Source organism: Carassius auratus, unplaced genomic scaffold (genome assembly GCF_003368295.1).
Source record: "Carassius auratus strain Wakin unplaced genomic scaffold, ASM336829v1 scaf_tig00215947, whole genome shotgun sequence".
Lineage (NCBI taxonomy): Eukaryota > Metazoa > Chordata > Actinopteri > Cypriniformes > Cyprinidae > Carassius > Carassius auratus.
Genome location: NW_020528327.1, coordinates 272,328 through 294,682, shown reverse-complemented (window position 1 = coordinate 294,682; position 22,355 = coordinate 272,328). Strand labels below are relative to the sequence as shown.

The 22,355-nt window shown below is 36.5% G+C and overlaps 1 protein-coding gene across 1 annotated transcript; it reads right to left on the bottom strand.

Moving 5' to 3' along the window:
* Positions 1-224: 224 nt before the first annotated feature.
* LOC113096495 (interphotoreceptor matrix proteoglycan 1-like) lies at positions 225-21,231 on the bottom strand. The gene is made up of 18 exons (XM_026261898.1): positions 20,331-21,231; positions 15,148-15,372; positions 13,702-13,868; positions 13,559-13,587; positions 13,175-13,203; positions 13,049-13,092; positions 12,808-12,957; positions 12,187-12,245; positions 11,454-11,635; positions 11,032-11,373; positions 10,051-10,874; positions 9,066-9,155; positions 6,076-6,295; positions 4,648-4,858; positions 3,706-3,891; positions 3,386-3,569; positions 2,129-2,212; positions 225-648 (listed from the first exon to the last, which is right to left on the bottom strand). The coding sequence occupies exons 1-18, from the start codon at positions 20,500-20,502 to the stop codon at positions 568-570; spliced, it is 3,279 nt and encodes a 1,092-aa protein (XP_026117683.1). The 5' UTR covers positions 20,503-21,231; the 3' UTR covers positions 225-567.
* Between the last annotated feature and the right edge of the window lie 1,124 nt (positions 21,232-22,355).

The window sequence follows — 22,355 nt, the reverse complement described above, 5'->3', positions numbered from 1 at the left end:
CCCTGACTATTAACCTTTAAAGTCATCACGATCGATTCTTCAGTGCACATGAACATCTAAAAAGACACAACATGAAATATTTACTTTATTTCCAACTGAAAGATGCCTTCAGAACTACCTTTTCTGTTTAATGTAAAAAAAGACACCATGACCACAGTTCTGTATTTTTGTGATACCCTTGAGAGTTACAGAAATAGTTTACATGCATTTCTCTGTTTGGACACCAAGGATAGACTAGAAGAGATGACTTGAATCTATTTTCTGTTTAAGATACAACCCAATGTATCAATTTGTAAACAAATACCTCATTGTGAGGGAGGAAACAATCCTTTGACAAGGGTTCAAAGCATCCAACACATTACATGTCTCATATGCAGTTTACAATTTTTTGCAGATACAATTAAGTCCCCATTCCTGGAGGTATTCCTTCAGTTGGCCAAGAGGATGGCTGATCCTTGAGCAAGGCGGTTGTATCATACACTCGCCAAATGTCAACAAGAAACCAGCAAAGCTGAGTCGCACGAATAGTGCTTAAGAGCTTTGGTGCCATGCTTAGCTTAAATAGTGTCATAGAATAGTCACTTCAAAGCTGTCACTATCAGGACTCCTCAAAAAACAGCAAGAAGACCTGCTGGACCTCCGACACGTCTGTAATATACAGCATGAGAAAAATAACAACCTGGTCATTCAAGAAAATTAAACACAATATGCACCAAATCATCAGCAGTTGGGTAATGAATAATTACCATACAACAACACACCCTCGTGTGACTAAACATCGAAAGAATCATTCGTTCACAAATTGGACATTACAAAATGGACTATTACAGGTAATAATGATATAAATGTTCAATTTCTTGCACAGACTGACCATAATATAGGGTCAGGAGCCACAAGTATTCAATGTGTGTTGCCTGATACGCTTTTTTGTTTGTTCCTTTCACTCTCAAACTGACGGCAGCAGCCATCGAATTGCATTTTAAGAATGAACTTGGACTGGTTTCAGGTAAAAACGTCCTACTGAAGAAAAAACGCCTATATCTTGGAGAGCCTGAGGGTGAGTAAATTAAGATAATTTTTTTGGGGGGGGCAAATCCCTTCTAAGGAAAACTAAGCAACTAACTCACATTGCTAATAATGTAGCACACGTACGTTTGCAAGCTGTCTGCACAGCATCTGCTGTGCGTCTGATGGACGTCTATACATACGTTCTAAAATCATAAACGTCTTAAACACATTGTGAAGACATATGTTTGCATTTCTCTGGTTTCATTTACATTCTGAAGAATTAACGGCATCAGATCATATTTGATTGGGCTGCCAAGTGTCAAGATACTTGTACAGAAAACGAATGGGAAGGTCTAATTAAAACACTAAACAACGATTTATAATTGCGACTTTGTGAAAGTCATTGAGTAGCCAAGTAATAACTTAAGTACTCTGTTGATTCATTAAACGCTCTGACAGATTCAGTTTATTAAGAACAGAATAGGCTCATAAGAGTCAGTAGATACTGTAGGTGATGTAGTAGATAGCCTACTAACGTTACACACGCTGTGTTGTTGCTAGGAGCCCACGGCGACAATAAGAAGTGCTTTCTTGCCATTATTTTGTGCTACATGTTATAATTGCTTTAGATTTGAGCTCTTCAGAGAAGCACCAATGAGCATGGTAACTCGTCTTATTACTATATATATATATATATATATATATATATATATATATATATATATATATATATATATATATATATATATATATATATACACTGTACAGTAACCATATTGGTTTGCTACACTAACCATAGTTGAACCATGGTATTTGTAGTAAGACTGTGGTTATACAAATGGTTATCAATACCCCCCATAAACATGGTGAATTGACCAATTCGTAACGGTACTAATGTCAGAATCCTCTATGAAATTCATTATTCAGACACACAATACTTAAGTCACTATTGAGTGAGTGATTTTCCCAAAACATCTAGTTTAATAACATTATTTCCTCTTCTACATGATGGTTGACGTTTTGATGGCAAAGATTTATCATCTTGACATGCAAAGTCATGCTGTCGTGATTATTTATGGTCACTGTTAACGTCAAATGAGTTGTTTTCACACCAGCTTACCTCGTTATGTGGAATACACTGATGGAAGTCAACCATTTCTGACATGAACTTTTCTGATCTTCTGGTGCAGAGCTGTCTGGGGATCTGGAAAAGGAATAACAGACCACCATCAATATTGAACAGTTTTCAGTGGAGACAAGGTCTTGCCAAGCAAAGAAGCAAGGTACATTTTTGGCACTCTATGACAATGCAGACTGTCAATATTCTGAAGAACAAAACATCTGTTGTGGGGAAAAAAATGACTGATTATTATTCATAATATCATTAATTTAGACAACTACAGATGCACATTTAGACTAAATGAGATGCAAAAACCATGCATACTGTCAATTGTTTCTAGTATCCTCCTTGAAAAATAAATTCATAATGTTGCTTCTTTGAAGGTTTCAGAATGGCAAACTATGTTGTGCCATACATTTTTAATAAAAAGGAATATATGCACATATGTTTCAAAAGTTTGGGTTCAGTAAGATTAATTTTGAAACAAGCTATTGCTTTTCATTCAACAAGGAAATTTTAAATTGCTCAAAAGTGAGAGTAAAGACGTTTATAATGTTTTTAAAAAAGTAAATCCTGTTCTTTTGAACATTTATATTCATCATAAAATCCTAATAAGAAATGCATCATGTTATTTTTACAAACTATAACTGTTCTGTGATGACAAGAAATGTTTCTTGAGCACCAAATCAGTATATAAGAAGGATTTCTGCAGGATCATGAAGACACTGAAGACTAGCTGGAAATGTACAGTTTTAAAAGTAAAATAAAAATTATAATAAATATTAATATTTCACATGTTGCTATTCTTATTCTATTTCAGATCAAGTAAAAGCAGCCTTGGTGAGCATTATAAACTTTTTCAAAAACATTTAGAAAAATCTTAACGACCCCAAATGTTTAAACAATGTTATTATTTAAATGATGGTAGCATATTGTAGAATATTGTACGCTGTCAGGCTACTAGATTTTGTTCACACTGCACACATATTCAGATCCTTAAATATTCACTGAAGGCCATTCAAAATGAGCTGTGTAGTCTGACAAAATAACAATTCTGTTGAGTGGAATAAGAATGTTAACAGGTTGCTTTTTCTAGGCATCATATTCATAACAAGAAAAGTTAGTCCATCCTCTCCACAAAATCTAAAGGACGCAGATAGGATTTCATGAGCAATGGGATGATTATAGATGTTAGTAGCGATTATGACTTTGATTTAAATAGATCATGACAAATACCATCTTGGCAGTACACTTTACCTCAATACTAAGCCGTAAACTTTCAAGTGATCGAAAAGTGCCTTGGCCTGAGTGTTGTGAGGAGGCTGAGTCAGAGCTCATGGGACAGAGCATGCTTGACACATGTGTTAAGACCCCATCGTCATTCTCAAAAACTGGATTTACTCTCATAGTATTACCAAATGGGAATGCAGGTTGTGAACGCCTACAATACAAAGGAGATCAGGTCTTTACACCAGCATGAGTCACATTAAAACAGGTCACCACTGCAAATCCAGATCTGGGAAGAAAGATCAAATGTCTAAAGAAAAAGAAAAGGGGATAAAGTAAACCCTGCTTACACAAGTCTTATGGTCTTTCTGGTCCGTATGCATTTCTTGTTAATGAAAATCAAGATGCTTATCACAGCACAAACCACTGAGAGGCTTCCCACCAGGCAGGCTACGAAAAGGAGAGGGTCAATTGGCACAGACACCAGTTCATTGCAGCGTTCTCCATGGTAGTGCCAGAATTTACCTAAAGGACATCTAAAAGTGGTTGGGATAAAACATGTTTTTGATCATTTTCTCAGTCATCTAACATGGGCTCAGGGTTATATATTAAATAAATATATATAATATATATATATATATATATATATATATATATATATATATATATATATATATATATATATATATATATAAATATATAAATTATATTATCAAAAAATATAATTTAATAAAATAAAATAAAATAAATAACAACATAAAATATAAATATATATATATTTTCTGACCTAGAATTCAGTTAGGTTTGGTTACTTTTCATACTTAAATCAATAAATTAAATCAAAATCAAAAAATTCTTTCATTTTAAAAAAATGTCACTCAGACATTAAACAATGCAACACCAATTACACATTTAAATTAGCCGTTTAAAAAAAAAAAATGTATTGATATTTATTAACTTTTTCTACATGGTGGGGAAATTGCCAACCTCTTCTTCGTATGAACATTGACCTTGGAATTACTTATCTGCATTATATATATATATATATATATATATATATATATATATATATATATATATATATATATATATATATATATATATATATATATATATATATATATATATATACACACACACACACACACACACACACATATATATATATATATATATATATTAATAATTACTTATTTTGTTTAACTTTTTACACACTCGTCGTTAGACCTTGCGCTAACTATTACTAAAGTACCTGTAAAAAGTGATATTGCAGGTTTCTCATGTTAGCGTACCTGCAGGCCGCTCCGTGTCCTGGTATGATTTCACACAGTCCTCCGTTCAGGCAGTATTCAGGCTGTAGGTCACAGATGCTGGTGCAGGGTTTGCCGTCCACCGTGCTGTAGCCCGGGTCACACAGACACTCGGGCTCCGAGGTTAACGTGTTCACCACGCAGCGGGAGAACTCATTACACCCCATAAACTTACATGGATCTGCGTGGTCAGCTGCATTAGACAATAAGGAGTAATTGGCATTGAATACTTGTGGCCAGACACACACAGATGCTTAAAGACTTAATACAGGTGTGGTTATCCCTTTACGTTAATGTGGATGCTTTAGTTTACTGTTCTGCCCCATTCACATGACAGCATGTTTAATGTATTAAACATTAAACATTCCAGCCGCTGGTAGGTCTTTCTACTTCTGGATGCCTTAATGCTATTTCGAAAATCTCATTACAAACGTGAGATTTTAACTTAACAAGGAATCAGTCTTGTTGCTAATAATTAACATGTGGTTTGATGAAATCGCCAATTCACAATGAAACTGAAAGACTCTTTGTCGTTTTTCCACTGCAAATTGAAGTCAGTGTGAACAGAGCTTTCTTAACCCTCATAACGCTTTCAGGTCTGACCTGGAAGAGATACATTCAATTTGATTTATTATATAGTTATATGAGTGTTATATTAGTTATATTGCTTCTGAGATTTTGTGTTTTGTTGATAAGCATTGACGAACCTTGCTAGCATGAACAACTGATAACTTTTTCATCTGAAATGCAATGTATTTTATTATTTATTTTGTTTGGAAACTTTTCCGATCAATATTTATGTTGTCTAGATGTTGATTTGTTAGAAATGAATTTGCAGGTTTCATACATTTGGACTGTTTTTGAGGAGTCATGAGTAATAAAGTCAAAGGAATATAATTAATTTCCATCAGTCCTATGGGGGTTAATGCTGCTGATTCTCATACTATACTGGGGTTCATATACATTTCATACAATCATGTATTCAAATAAGATTTCACATCATACAGTATATTTTGCATCATAATATTTTGCATCATAATATTTGTTGTTGTTGTGGTTTGTGTGTTATTTTAAATATTTATGAGAGGTTGTTGATCAGATGAAAAATATTAAATTATGACTGTTTTCTAAAACGATTCGTTGCACCTGCAATGTGAAAATCGTATACAGATTTTGAAGGCATTATAATGGTTAAAGGGATGTTTCTTTTAAATATGAAAATTCTGTCATCATTTACACACAGTTTTTTTTTTTTTTTTTTTGTGGAACACAAGAGAAGATACTTCGAAGAACATTTGGTCCCCATTGGCATCCATTGTATGGATGAGACTTTTTTTATTTATCTATTTTTTTTTTTATATCTAAAATATCTAAAGTCATTCAGGTTTCTTCTTTCAACACCGTGCTTACCTTGTTCCACATCCACTGATTGGGAGTTGATTTCCAAGTCCAGTCTCTTGGACTCAGCCTTGCAGAAGTCCTCAAGCACACACTGCACAGTCTCTGTAACATTGTCTGGAAGCGGTTTGTTTAATGTCATCTTGCTGTTTACCACCACACTGCCGTTCTTGAAGTTCAGAATCTCCAGCTCCTTAAATCCAGTCAGGTTGGACTGCAGATATGGCAGGAGCTGTGGGAAAGCAGAGATAAAGGTGAAATGAGTGAGTTGCGACTTCTCTTTTGTCGTTGCTGACTAGTGCAGACTGGTTAATTGTGCATGAATGAAATGCAGCTCAGATGTGAAACCTTTGGGATTATCAGTTCTGAAGCAATTCTTCTCCATTGCTAGAAAATAAACGATTTTGGCCAGTGTCTGTCTCTCATCCTATTACAATATGCAAAACCTTCTCACTGCTCATTTCATTCTGCATGAGGAGGGCCAGTTAGAGATAAAGACGGTTGTTCAGGAGAAATAGGGCGTATAGCAGCTCAGTCATTCATCTCGGCTCAAGATTTCAAGAGCTTGATTGCATCAGTCACACATAAGATGGAAGACTTTAGGATATGATAAATTCACATAAGAGTCACAGAGATTATTTTGAAGATCTCTCAAATTAGATTTGCATATTATTTAATAATTCACTATTTTTAGCCTCACAATTTTCGTTTAATGTAATGAAAATATTGTAATCATTTAATAACGAATAGTCAGGAATTAAAATTTTAAATCTGAAAGTAAAAAAAACAAACAAACATGTTTGTTTACATTTTTAATTCAAATGAAGATTCAAAGTACATTTAATATATTAAAGGTTCCATTTATATTTAAATTTTATTATTATATTTTAATGAATTACATTTAATTGGCATTTTAAAGTAAACATTTTAAAATGGACCATTTCAATTTAATTTAATTCTAATTAAATGTTGTGTAATTTAAAATAGTAAATATGATTAATGAACAGTGTCTGTATAATACGGGGTAACTAACACTTTTAAATATTTAATAAAAATGTATCATTTCAAATATAAGTAATATTTTAAATAATTTTAAAGAATTTATTTGGATGAATATATAGAATATCATTTATATTTTAATTATTTACATTTTCATTTTAAAACATGAAATATTCTAATCATTTAATAGTGAATGGAGAGCGCTCAAGGAGAGTGCACGTGAAGTAAGTGCCCGTCTGTGTAACAGGAGGTGATCTGCCAGTCATGATCAACCTCTCGGCTGAGTGCCAGGGCCGAGCAGGTGTTATTCTTCCAAACAGGCCTCGCTGTGACTCAGAGCTCACCCTCAATCAGTGTTACTGTCTAGCTCATGCCAGTGTCATGACCTTTGATGGCCGTCACAGGACAGAAGGAATCATCTCATATATACAGTAACACTCATTTCCAAATAGGTGAATGAATTATCACAGACAGCATCATTGTAGCATATCACTATTCTCACGCACGGTGCTTACACTTGTATCTACTGGTTCATAGGATCTCTTTTAGTGCTGTTCTTTTCTATAATTTTGATTATATTTAGTACTTAACAAATGTAATAACATATTTTAATGAAAAAATGTAATCCTTTGTGTCCTCCATGGCCAGTCGAGATGGTTGCTACACAAACCAGTAGAGACAGGAGTAAATGAGAGGCTGAAATCAATACAAACCTAGTTTAAGTCTAAAATATTACAGCTTTCTCTACAAAAGCTACCGAAACGTTGAATTATAAATGGGCAGAATTTGTATGTGTACGGTGGAAAATCAATGTTCCTTTTGCAGAATTTGCAAGAACAGAAAGAGGTTATCAGATTATCCTTTAAAAGCCCATTTATGAATCAATGAACTAATTTGATGCCCATTTTCACCTAGATACTTACCAGAGCAGCTTGTGACCAGAGTTTAGATCATGTGATCATCCAAAAGGTCTCATAGCACTGGTGTTAGTCTACTGACTTGAAACTACAACACAATGCTAGTTTCGGGCAACCACTTATTATTAGAAATTGAGTCTTTGTGTCTTGGGATTCATACAAATGTCAAAATTCGATATCTTACAGAACACAACATACAGTAAGATGTTCAAAAGTTGTTCAAGAATCCCCAATGCCTTAGGAGCTGTGTGAAGTAAATTATAAAGATTAAAAAAAAAACAAAAACAAACTGCAAACAAGAACCATTAGGAAGAGCCATGTACTCTTTAACACAAATGAAAACCAGTCTGGACCAGTCTAGATTTAAAATATATATATATATATATATATATATATATATATATATATATATGTATCTTACAAGAGATCATTCAAAATAAGCCACAAAAGCAGCTACTGTGTCTCTGTGAATTGTTTTTATTACAAAGAATTGATTGAGCTGTTCATTTCAAAATCTTTTTGAGATTGTCATTGACGTAACACTCTAATAAACAACATTTGGAAACAGATTACATTCAAGGCCATGTGTCTCACCGAACAACAATTCAAAATCATTAGGCAGCCTAACCAACTAAAAGCAGATTTAGAGAAACAAAACTAGACAGCAAGTCCCTGAGGTATTTTTTTGGCATGCTCTGTGTTTTTGGTCTTTTAACTCAACAAGATTGTGAAATTGGTTCCTATGTGTTTTACACAAACAAGAAAACAATATTACACACAGATATACAGTTTAAGCAATTTACATGAACACATACTCTCATAATGCCTACTGTATATGCACATTTTATTGTTAGTGTACACCGAAATCCTGAGAAATAAGGCAACATCCATACTATCAAGAAGAGAGAGAAAAAAAAAAAAACGGTTGGTCAAAGCATTTAGCTTTGGTTAATGCTGGTTAGAGAGCTCATTGATCAGCAGTTAGACCAGTAAGAACAGAAGTGGGAAGATGTTAAACAAAAGTGCAGAATTTAGTGCCAAAAAGTGATTAATTATATGCTCTTTAAAATTTTGATATATATGTACCGGTATTGAGGCTAATGTCTTCTGTTCTCTCTCTGTCACTTGACTAGAAGCCTCAGGGTTTGGTGAGTCACTTGGTTCAGAGAATTGTCTCTAGTTGAAAAAAAAAAAAAAAAACAGGATATTACAAAATGTTATCTGAATAAAAGCATAAGTGCAAAGTGTTGTATGACTGGACAAGAGGTGTTCTGAAAATTCCTTGGTTTTTTTTTGAATGCTGAAGCCTTTGTGTTTTCTCTTGTGTTAGGATTGTTCAGGGCAGGTTTTCACTCCAGTGAGCATGGAGTGACCAGAGAACAGAAAATGGAAAGAAGTGAGTGGAGTTGGAATGGATTGATTATGCATCACTTTGAACAGGGAGGAAAAACTGCTCCACTCATACGCAGGTCAAGTTGCTTGGTGACATGCAAAACTTAATGCTTTGGTTTATTCTGGAACAATTTTAATTGGCATAAAAAAAAAAACAAAGTGGTGAAATTTAAATTGTCTAAAATTTAAGTTCCGTTCGCAATTGTAATTACCTGGAGCCTTATGCCTACAATCAAATGAACTGCAGCCATGCCGATATTCAGCAACACACCACCCTTGTTTGTGTGAGATTGCTTAATTATGTTTTGAAATTGCCATACAGGATTTCATTTTTTTATTTTTGTCTAAATTGAAATTTAAGGTAAACAAAGTTTAGAGCAAAACGTTTGAAGACAAAATAAGTATCCTTACTCAAAATGTACATAAATGTAATTAACTTTTCTGTCAGTCACCCAAACCCTTTATACAAAGGATTTATAGAAAAATATAAATTACATTTTGAACAACACTCTTCTCAGATGACTTCTGTCAAATCCCTGCAGACAAATGACACACTTTATCTATTCAGTTTTCCCAACATGCACTGTGCACAGAAAAAAAAAAAGTACAGCTAACAACAAATGGAGGATAGAAAGGCATGCATCAAGACACAGTCAAATACAAAATTGTGTTTACCTACCAATTCAAGAAACGTGTTCTCCAGTGATTTGTACTCAGGGGAACTCTTGTTGAAAAGATCCTCCGAAAACATCATATTAGTCACACGTAAACTAAAAAACACTACTAACTCTTTGGCATGGTTAGAAGCCGTCACTGAAGAAGTGGTAACATAACCTAGAGGATGAGCTGAGGACTGTGGATTCTCGTTGACCTCTGAAGGGAATCCACTCCCAGGATCTAGAGTGTCATCCTCCTCATCGGACTGTTCAACATCTGGTGTTTCTCTATCAATATCTGTACTATCTTCATGTGGGGGAGGTGAAACCGTCCACAGAGTCTGTCCCTCTTCATCCAGGAAATTGTCTGAGGTCAGGTGTGAAATGAGGTCTTCTGTGGGCGTTAGTTTAGAGGGAATTGCTGCCGGAAGTATTGGTTCTGGAGTGGTAAGTCCAAGTGGAGAAACCTTTCGATGGAGTGTGTCTACTGTGGCACTGACAGATTGTACATGGTCACTGAGGTCAATTGAAGTGGGCGACTCAACTGGACCTTCAGTAGAGGTCTCTAAAGGTTCGGAGGGGCCAACTGTGTCATCTTCATGAAATATAACATCTTTAGCCGGCTCAGTAGGGGTTGGGGAGGTCAGAATTGATGATGTTGCCTCTGCAGGAGTCGCCGCTGGTGTTATATCAAAATCTATTTCAGGTTGAGTTGAAGTAGATGCTTTTGCTTCTTCAAAAGACTCTAATTCCAGTGGTGCAGCTGGGGCAACAATTTCATTTCCCACATCCTCTTTTACTTCCGACCACTTTGATTGGTAATCCACTGTAGTGGTTCCTTGCAAACCTTGAAAACAAAGAACCGGTTTCAGAGAGTGTCTTTGAAAATGCGTCTAATGCAAAATTGCAATTGATTCTCAATTTTTTTGTCTTCCTAACTTAAAGGTCTTGGTTTGGAAGCAAGTGCCCTTGTACACTAACCACTACAAATATGAAAGATTTACCTTCGGTCGCTGAAGTGACTTCAGTGGTTAGACTCGCCGTCTTTGAACCCTCAAGATGGGATCTGTTAATAAGCTCTGTGGCTACTGGTTGTGTGGGAACGTGAGATGAAATAACATCTAATTTCTGTATATCACTCCTTTCTGTCCCCTCACCCGAAGTGGTTTGAGTCCTATCAGGGCCCAGATCTCCAAAAGAGATGCCCATACTTCCACAAGGTGCTATAGTGTCCTCCGAGTTGGCTTTTGTGGACTGTGTACTTATTTCCCCAGGTAAAAAAATAGATTCTTTGCTGATTTCAGTACTGGATCTCATGCTCTCCTGCTTGCCTGCTGTTGAAGAGTCTGTACAGGGCGAATCAGGTAAGGTAAAACATTTGCAGTCTGTCTAGGGCTCTTATATGGATTGTATTGATTTTGTGTACCTGGTTCGAAAGTAAGGGAAAGCACGTCCACAGGAAGTGATGTGTCCTCACTTAGCGCCTTGACCACCATGCCCTTTAGGACTCCCTCTATGCCAGATTTATCTGTGGAGTCTGTGTCACTTATGGCCTGTGTCCCGTCAGTCTCAAACACTACAGCATAGCTTGCTGCAGCACCTTCAGAGCTGACCGATGTTAAGAAGGAAATTGGTTTGCATGAGGTTTTGCATGGACTTGTATTAACCTGATCGTCTGTCTGAGCCCTCATGTTGACTGAAGGACCTTAAGGCCATTTTAATAGCTAAAAAAATCATACTTATGATTGGCCTATCAGCCTGATACATAATTACTATTTTACATCTTATGATAACTGAGTGAGGAGATTTGGAGAGTCTACTTGGATTTGTTTTATATATTTATATATTATATTGTTCTTAACATTGCATGAGGATTAATTATTGCAATTTTCCCCAAAACTACTATCATATGGTTGTAAGAAAGCATGCTGTGTTATGAGTAAACTACACAATCTACTGTACAACAGAACATAATGGTACAATACAGTAATTGAAACACAGTTGTTCTGCATACAATTTGCCAAGTGTTTATTTTTTTATTTTTTTAAATACTTACCCCATGTTGCCCCTGTGAGAGAATTACCCATCCACAAAAACAATTTTCAAGTTCAGTGGACTGTAATATCTCGGTGAATCCCACAGTTCCAGAATCAACTTACCGAAATCCCAGCTCCTGAATCTCTTTAAACCCAGGAAGTTTGTCAAACACATGCAGCATCTGCAAAAGTGTAAAGGAAATATTCTAGGCGTAATTGTAATAACTTTATTTCAACAGCTGCTTGATTCAATAAATTATGCACAGTAGGTTACATATCCTTTCCATAGATTTTGGATTGTCCAACATGCTGCCATGCTGTGAAATCATGTGCCATGGCTCTGGTCTTATATTTACTAATCTTATGCCGGCTTTTGTAGTTACCAAATTCTTCTTTGGCTTTCCTGTTTTTCTGATCTTTCAAGGTAAGCTGCTTTAAAACCTTTTGTAGTAATTTGTATAATTTTTTTTTTTCACTTTAAGATCTCCAGAACTCTAAAGTTCTCTAGAAAGTTCTTAACACGAATGCATTTCATTTATTTTATTACAGTTATCACTCACTGCCCCTTAAAATCTATTTCTTTTATTAGGTTTCATAACCACGTTCCTGCTTATTGTCAATGTTCCTGTTTCCATATTTCGCCTTCTAAGCTCAACTCCATCACAGGCTCTTTCTCAGTTAGTAGCTTGAAACAGCTTGAATCTGTGTAAAATGGCATATATTTAATAGTTAATTTCACTTAACCTTCTCATGAAGATTGCGAGTGAAGTCTTCCCGTTGCGGGCTGTCTGGATCCCTCAGTAGTGCGCTGTAGACGGGGTCTACTATAGTCACGCTGAACTCCACAGTGTGCTCCACCAGCTTCTGAGGGACAACATCTGGTGCCCCGGTTTCCTATCAGATCAGAGAATAGTCAATTTGTTTGCTTCGGACTTCATCAGTATGTTAAGTGCATATTCTAAAAAGCAGGAGTTAGTGGCCGTACGCTGTCAGAATCCATAATGAAAAGCTCTAGAGGACTCTTTGAACCTGAAGCATAAAAAGCAATCAATCAGTCACTTTTTATAAGATCAACCAGTATTTCTTTCTCATTCGGATGGTGAGGACTTACATTTCTCGCCTGGTGCTGGTGTGAGAGCCCTAAAAATAATTGAAAACATATCAATTCCAGAATGATATATGCAATAAAATGTATTGTTCCTGATAAAGGGGCTGACTGCATATAAGCCCGAGTATGTTTGTGTGGCTCTAACACCCAAGCGTAATATGTCTGGGCACAGATCCCTCTTATTAAAGTGGATCAGGTCAGAGAGCAGTGTTTAGTTAGGCCACCAAATATGAACAAACTTTGTTTTTTTAAAGGACAGGCTGAGATTTTCATCTCCCACTAGTCAGGTGACCTCATTCTAGATAATTTGATGGGTTGGGGACCAAAATGCAGACAAGTAAATCGTCATACCCTGAATACATTCAAGATCATCTTCGGGATTCTTACCTCTCCTGCTCATCTTGAGCATTCACTTTCTGTAAATGAGAATTCACGAAAAAGCCTTTTTCAGGTTAATGATATTGGCACATTTATTCTGTATTGGCAAGATGAAAGGACTGAACTGGCGACGGACACGAGCAGCTACTCACACTGGCTACCATGTCAAGATGCTCCTGTGTGCTACTAAAATTCCGGGCCAGATCCTCCATGCAAAGCGAGTCTCTCTGACAGGCGTCCACCCACTGCTGGTACTCCATGGTGTCAGGAACTCTGTCAAGAAAGATCTGGAAGGCCTCCCACACAGCTTCTTGACAAACTGTTTCATATCGTGAGAATTATTTATCATTAGAGAGTTGAGCGGAGATGGTGAGGACCTGATAAAACATGCTGGGACACATACATTATCTGCACCGCTGACAGAGATAGAACATATTTAATAATGTTTAGCATGCAGTCGTTTGCTTCCATTATCTCATTTTGCCTACACTCTTATTATGGACATTTAATTAAGAGTATCTTTTAACTACACCTGACAGCTAAATGTGCCTCACCTTTACCTTGTTTGTACCAGTAATTTAATATCTTTGCTATCTGTTTCAGTGTAAAAATCTTTGTCAGGTGACCCAAAAAAGGGTGCCTCATATTGTCTAAAGTATTAGGATACACCAGTGAGAGCCATTTTTTAAGGGTCTTTAGGGACCCTTCATACCGAAATGACATTGTTGTCATAATTTACTCACTTTCATGTCATTTCACACCCTTTTGACTTCATGTGGACTAATTCTGTGATACTTTTTCAAGTTTTGTGTTCTACAGAAGTCATACAGCAACATGAGGATTAGTACATTTTTTTAAGTTGTCAAACAGTCTCTTATGCTCATATTTAATCTTTACATTTATAGCATAAGTTTATTTATTTATTTATTTAATCTTTTAGAAAAAAAAAACAGTAAAAACAGCAACACTGTGAAATATTACACAATTACAAATAACTGTTTTCTGTTTTAATGTAGATGTAGCCATTACTTCAGTGTCGCATGATCCTTCAGAAATAATTCTGATCTGGTGCTCAAGAAACATTTCTTAAGGCCAATGTTGTTGGGAAAGTTTAGAAGAACAGCATATAATTGAAATAGATATGTTTTGTAAAATTGTAAATGTCTTTACTATCACTTTTGATCAATTTGAAGCCTCCTTGCTGAATAAAGTATACATTTTATATATAAAAAAAACCTTTCAACATATATTTATAAAGATTTTTTTTCATCATTATTATTAGATATTGAAAACAAAATGTTTAATTTCAATTTCTTTCATTTTTAATTACTTTGGTTTTACTTTCCTTACCACATATAGAAATAGTCCATACTATAACACTCAAAGAAGGCAAGGCTAAAAAGGTGCACTACATTTATCTGCACTTGGCTCAGAGCCACTTCTTTTTTTTGGCTCGGCATGATCCTTCATCTCTCAGAAGGCTTGGAATGATTGGGAAGTTAATTATGATTTATGAGGATCTGAGGTGGTGTTGCCTAATTTGGCACTGATGCTCAAGGCTCCGTCCCTTGTGGTGTTTAGGGTAGATGTTGTCCTACCTCTTAGTTTGTAGTACGCTTTATGGCTGGTGATGACCTCCTCCATGCTCTCCTGAGGACAGACTTTCACCCCCGTACTAAACAATGCTGATCTCTTAGCTCGATGCGCATCCAGAGAAAGTGAATCTCTGCCATCTGTCAGCTGTTCGGTTGGCTGTGGAGTCTCCAGGAAGTGCCTGTACTTCACATTTCTGATCCTTAGAATCAAGTCATCAGCAGTGAGTTCTGCAAATGTCACAGCAACAGCGTGAATTAAGTGTTTCAAAAGAGCAGGATTGACTTTACCTGAGATCAGTAAGCCACTGGATCATATAATTACACTTCATGTAATTACACTCCCTCGGAGACCATCTGAAACACTTTAAGTCTATGTTTAGTATGCTGAATGAACATTTAATTGGATTAGGCCTAAGTCAAGCAGTCGGTTTTAACACCATCCTGGCAGATGTTAAGTGCATTCACTAGAAAAGAGTTGAAAATGTCTGCTCTCCAACTGTTGAAATCACAGACCAAGCTGGAAGAAATTCTTCAAAATTATTAACATTTTTGCATGAACTAGCCCTTTAAATGATCAATTTGAGTGGTTCCATTTGTACAGTGGTGTGTCATTGAAAGTTCTTACTTACCAGAGACCCTCAAACTAACTCATGCTGACTTCTAAAGAATATTCACACTCGAGGTGGCCCACTTTCTGACCTGTTCTTAGCTGTTAGAGTTAACCAGCACCTGCGGTCATTGCTGTAATAGACCTGAACCTTGTTTTTTACTGGTATTTACAGACTAGAGAATTTCAGGATGGATTGTTCAGATATTAGAATGAAAGCAAAGCTCACTTCATTAACTTCAGTTCATGTTGTTGTCATAATGAACATACAGCGATGCATTTAATTACTACAGTAATGAAGCATTGAACAAGTTTACAGTTAATAACTCATATCAAAGTACACCTGGATGTTTTCAGACTAATTTAAGAGCTGATCTCTTCAGAGGTTATAGTGTAATCTTTATAATTTCTTCTTAGATGTGTGACTCACAGATCCATTAAAAACAGACCAATTGTTTGTCCCCTTCAAGTGAGATCTGAGCCACTTCAACACCTGCTGAGAAGTTGAAAGATCATATTAGGTCTTTATTTTTCAAATCAATGCAATGTCGTGCCTTGAGGTTATTCAAAAAATAGGGTACAGGGCATCCACAATCGTGTCTGTGGCAACATTTCTGCAAAATCATATTGGGTGTCTTTTTCGCAACACTTGTGAATGTGATATGTCTAGTGACTGCCTCAAAATGTGAATTCAGTTTTATCCAAAAAAAGAGGAACATGAATCTGGTTTTATTTGATTATGTTGGTTGTTGTACATATTTCTGCAGTTCAGAAATGAAATGACAACAAAAGGTTACTACTTTATCACATTTGAAAACATGGTACTGCCAGAGCCGGGTAGATTACTTGAAAATTGTAATTCGCTACTGATTCCAAATGACATGACAAAAATTTTAGTTAGTAACGCAATACACTATATTAAACATTTAAGGTAATATAATCATATAATATTTAGGTCCTTCTCAAAAAATTTGCATATTGTGATAAAAGTTCATTATTTTCCATAATGTAATGATAAAAATTTAACTTTCATATATTTTAGATTCACTGCACACCAACTGAAATATTTCAGGTCTTTTATTATTTTAATACTGATGATTTTGGCATACAGCTCATGAAAACCCCAAATTCCTATCTCAAAAAATTAGCATATCATGAAAAGATTCTCTAAACGAGCTATTAACCTAATCATCTGAATCAACTTATTAACTCTAAACACCTGCAAAAGATTCCTGAGGCTTTTAAAAACTCCCAGCCTGGTTCATTACTCAAAACCGCAATCATGGGTAAGACTGCCGACCTGACTGCTGTCCAGAAGGCCATCATTGATACCCTCAAGCGAGAGGGTAAGACACAGAAAGAAATTTCTGAATGAATAGGCTGTTCCCAGAGTGCTGTATCAAGGTACCTCTGTGGGAAGGGAAAAGTGTGGCATAAAACACTGCACAACGAGAAGAGGTGACCGGACCCTGAGGAAGATTGTGGAGAAGGACCTTGGGGAACCTGCGGAAGCAGTGTACTGAGTCTGGAGTAGAAACATCCAGAGCCACCGTGCACAGGCGTGTGCAGGAAATGGGCTACAGAGAAGCAGCACTGGACTGTTGCTCAGTGGTCCAAAGTACTTTTTTCGGATGAAAGCAAATTTTGCATGTCATTCGGAAATCAAGGTGCCAGAGTCTGGAGGAAGACTGGGGTGAAGGAAATGCCAAAATACCTGAAGTCCAGTGTCAAGTACCCACAGTCAGTGATGGTCTGGGGTGCCATGTCAGCTGCTGGTGTTGGTCCACTGTGTTTTATCAAGGGCAGGGTCAATGCAGCTAGCTATCAGGAGATTTTGGAGCACTTCATGCTTCCATCTGCTGAAAAGCTTTATGGAGATGAAGATTTTGTTTTTCAGCACAACCTGGCACCTGCTCACATTGCCAAAACCACTGGTAAATGGTTTACTGACCATGGTTTTACTGTGCTCAATTGGCTTGCCAACTCTCCTGACCTGAACCCCATAGAGAATCTGTGGGATATTGTGAAGAGAAAGTTGAGAGACGCTAGACCCAACACTCTGAATGAGCTTAAGGCCGCTATCGAAGCATCCTGGGCCTCCATAACACCTCAGCAGTGCCACAGGCTGATTGCCTCCATGCCACGCCGCATTGAAGCAGTCATTTCTGCAAAAGGATTCCCGACCAAGTATTGAGTGTATAACTGAACATAATTATTTTAAGGTTGACTTTTTTTTTTAATTAAAAACACTTTTCTTTTATTGGTCGGATGAAATATGTTAATTTTTTGAGATAGGACTTTTGGGTTTTCATGAGCTGTATGCCAAAATCATCAGTATTAAAACAATAAAAGGCCTGAAATATTTCAGTTGGTGGCAATGAATATAAAATATATGAAAGTTAAATTTTTATCATTACATTATGGAAAATAATGAACTTTTATCACAATATGCTATTTTTTTTTAGAAGGACCAGTATATATATCAGAATGGGGAAGAAAGAGGATATAAGCGACTTTCAACGTGGAATGGTTTTTGGTGCCAGACGGTCTGGTCTGAGTATTTCAAAAACTGCTGATCTGCTTGGATTTTCACACACAACCATCTCTAGGGTTGATTACTCTTAGATTACTTTTGACCTAACACATTTATCACTAATCTAACTCTCACTACATTTTTTTTTTCTTTTTCATTTGTTTGCCTGCATGCCATGGGGCATCAGAGAACCACGAACATGCAAATGTATTAATTAATTATTAACTTATTATTATCTTTGAATAATAAGAATGTTTAAAGACAAAAAGCCATCCAAAGACACATTAATACATGGTTAAATAATCCACTGAGTGATCATTCAAATAAAAATTAATGTTCTCATCAGTGGTTGATGCAATGTTGAGAAAACACTTCTTCAAATTAAAATGATTTTTGTGAATCCAGTAGTGGTCAAATGCTGTGTGTGTAATTACAGCCACCTGACCAGCGACTGGTTTTTGTGTGAGAATTCACAAAACTCAAAGACTTTTTTGAATATATATAAGAATAAGGCTATTTCAGAAAGGAATATTTAAAAGATGAAAAAGAGGAATAAAGGAGTTGTGTGAGTAATATGTAATAATGTAATCAATAAAAAGTAACTTTAGTCTGATTATGAGACTACATTTTATTTTAAAATGTAATGTAATCTTATTACAAGTACTTCAAGTACAAGAATCTGATAACGTCATCCATCCAGTTACTACCCAGCTCTGTGAACTGCCTATAATAAACAAGGCACATGCGAGATATAATAGAAAAGAAATATAGAAAAAGTTATCAATCAATCAATCAATCAATCCATCAATCCATCAATCAATCAATCAATCCATCAATCCATCAATCAAAGTTCATTCTTTCATGAACTATAATAAAAGTGTTTTGGGATCATAGCATAGTATTGTGCAAGGATCTGCGCAAAAATAAGCCTTTATTAATTTATAGCTAATCATAATTTGTGTGAAAAATGAATAAAAGTGTGAGTTCTGCTGTTCATTTCACTTGGAAAACGGCAATAAATTGTATTTATATGTGCTTTTTTTTGGAGTTTGCAAAAAAAAAAAAAAAAAAAAACCTTCTAATGAGACTATTTTGCAAATTCTACCAGTACCTGCATTATAATGCTAACTGGTTTTAGTAGAGTGTGGTTAGTCATTTAATATAGATTCATGCAAACTACTTTATGACTATCGGTGCTGAATCTGTAACAATTACACCATTGTTTTCATCTGAAACCCTGGTGTCAAATCAGATTGCACCTTCAGTCTCATTATTTTGATCACTCACAAAAGATGCCCTGTTCTAGTGCCACATGTGGCCCTATTTAGAGATGTTGTGGTGGAAGACAGTGAGCTGATTGCTCAGAGATACTTAACAATGTGTTTCTGGGTCACAAAACATCTGACCGCATCTGTTAAATAGCAAACGAGCAGATGTAGGGCCAGTGGTGCAATTTCTCAAAGGTAAACCAGGGTGACTGATTTGATCGTGTGTCCTGCTGCGGTCTATGAGCCCGCCGAGCACATGTGCAGACACGAGGGGCGGCGATGCTAATTGAGCTGTACTTCTGAAGCGATGAGCGAGGCCCCCACAGCAAAGCTACAAGCCAGAAAAGATTAGCGTTCCACACGGCCACAAACAGAATGCCTTTTGTTTCTCTCTGCTAATGAATGGAGCTTCTGAACACTGTTGCCAGACTAGAACCTGCATGAAATGTTAGTGAAACGCACTTTTCCAGTATATGTTGCCAAAAAGGAAACGATAATGGTGTGCTTGCCACAAAAATGTGATCAAATGATTTGTCACAAGGCTTTGTTTGCATAAGAAAAATCTTTGGGTTTCTTTTATGTCCTCGCAAATTGGCTCCTAAAATATTTAAAAGCCCATTCGATCACCGAGGGCAGGGAAATGCTATTGTGTGAGGAATCGCACAGGCTGTAGTCGCTCTGAGGCATTGTACATTACCAGAAGTCCTGTTTTTTTTCTCAATTATAGGACTTTGTTTAAATAAAACAGCATTCGAATGGCGTTCAAACACCGGCTTACCTTTGATTCTTGTGGCTTGGAGGGTAAACAAGAACAGAATGAGGAATAATCCTGTTTTCAATGGCATGTTGCAGTAGATTATGTCCTTTTGGATGTAAAGTTGCTCACTGGAAAGAAAAGACAGTCCGAATCGACTTATCTCACATCCGAGGGTGGAAGAGTTAATTTCCATCGACTATGTGTCCAGGCTTCCATGGATGGTGCTGGTTTTGGGAACTACTGTAAGTTGGGTGGTATTCCTGACAAGATGGTGCAGATTCTTGGTTACAGATTTGGTCTCAAGTGTGTAAGTGGGTGGAAGATGCTCTGTAGGGCATGAGGGGAATGATGAGGTTAAAAACGCTGCCTCTTTTTCCAGACTAATCTGTTTACCTCTCTCTGACTCCTAATCCCCGTGGGCTCATGTGGTGAACTATTCTCATCCTGTTAGTAGCCTTCTGGGCCGGCATGTGCTAGCCTTCTTGCTTCAGTCACAAGCCACTCGACTTGCCTACTTGCTCCGTTACTAGTCCGCCCGACGCCCGTCTCTCTCAGTCTGGCCCACTCGACACAAGTTTCTCAGTCCTCTGCCAGCTTTTGTGGCTGCCAAGCTGAAACGCTGTATTCTACTCCCCCAGTTTGGGACAGCAAGCTCTGCTCTTTCTCTGATCATGGGGCCAGATCTGTGTACTGAGCGTGTGCTGTCGTACCCTTGTGGTGCATGTTAGTCCCCAGGCCTACTGCTTGAGCTGGGAAGAGGATTACACACACCCTGCCTGCTTATTAAATTTCACAGCCATAAATAAGTCTCTGCAGCTCAAAATCCATTCAAGACCTTCCACAGCACTGGACCGTCCACATTGAATTTCCAACTTTCAAGAGATAATGAGAACAGGCTGGTGGCCGTTTGTAACCAGCAGAAACCCCGCTGGAATTAGGAATTTTAATCATTTTTTTGCATAGTTAAGGCTCTGAATAAAGCTGCTCATTTTGCTCGTGGCCTGACAAAAAAGAAGAAGAGAAAAACTCTCTTCTGCACTGCATCTTGAAGTGTTGATTTAAATTTATATGAGGACTCAAAAACAAACTACTTCTAATTTTATATATGAATATGTTAAGCTTAAAAAGCATCAAACAAAACCACAAACAGGATCGTTTTTAATAAGCTTTATTCTAGATCTAAGTTGAGAAATATTGACATTTAACATGGTAAATAGGTTTTCTACCAAAGGACCATAGTTACATTAGTTATTGCTATTACTTTACAGTTATAGTTTTTAATTTTTTTTTTTATTGTGCCAACATTATTATTTTGCCATCAAAATGTTCTAGCATTGGTTGTAGTCCCAAATGTCTGAGACCATAAGGAATATACTTTTCCTGCACTTTTTTGTCATTGTTGTAATTTTCTGCTGCAAACTATATATTCATCACAGTTATATAAAATTTGATTAGTGACTTATGAATAGTGTAATATCTTAAATACTTATTTATTGTTATGTCACAATGTTTCTTTTTAATATTTACAATTATTTCAAATAATTTTAAATCAGGTTTTAAATTAATTATTATAATATATATTTTTTAATTTAAACCCCAGATTTTCAATATGGCCTGTGACCTGTTAGACAGTTTAGGACCCCCTGACCCCCAGCTCTCATGTACTGCTTTAAACAGAATCAGAGGTAACCCCTATTCTGACTGATACCCACAGCTCAATGACAAATCTCTGCGACGTGGTTTTCAAATTCACCTGTCCAGTAGTGGAGTTAATTCATCTACCTGATGGCAGGAACAGTCCAGGGATATAGTATCAGCAATACTTATGAGGTAATGCAAGAAAGTTGGGAAAATCAGTTGGCTGGCCTTTCTGTGTTTAATTGTCTTCGGGAGCCTGATTCAGATAAGAGCGGTAAAAATGAGCTCAAATGCAAAGCAGGCTGACCTTCTCACATATGTTAATGAGTTCCATCACTGACCAATCAAAAGGGTGAACTTCAATTAACCTGGAGTGAGTGACCGTCTGGAGTCAGCACATCTCTCCTC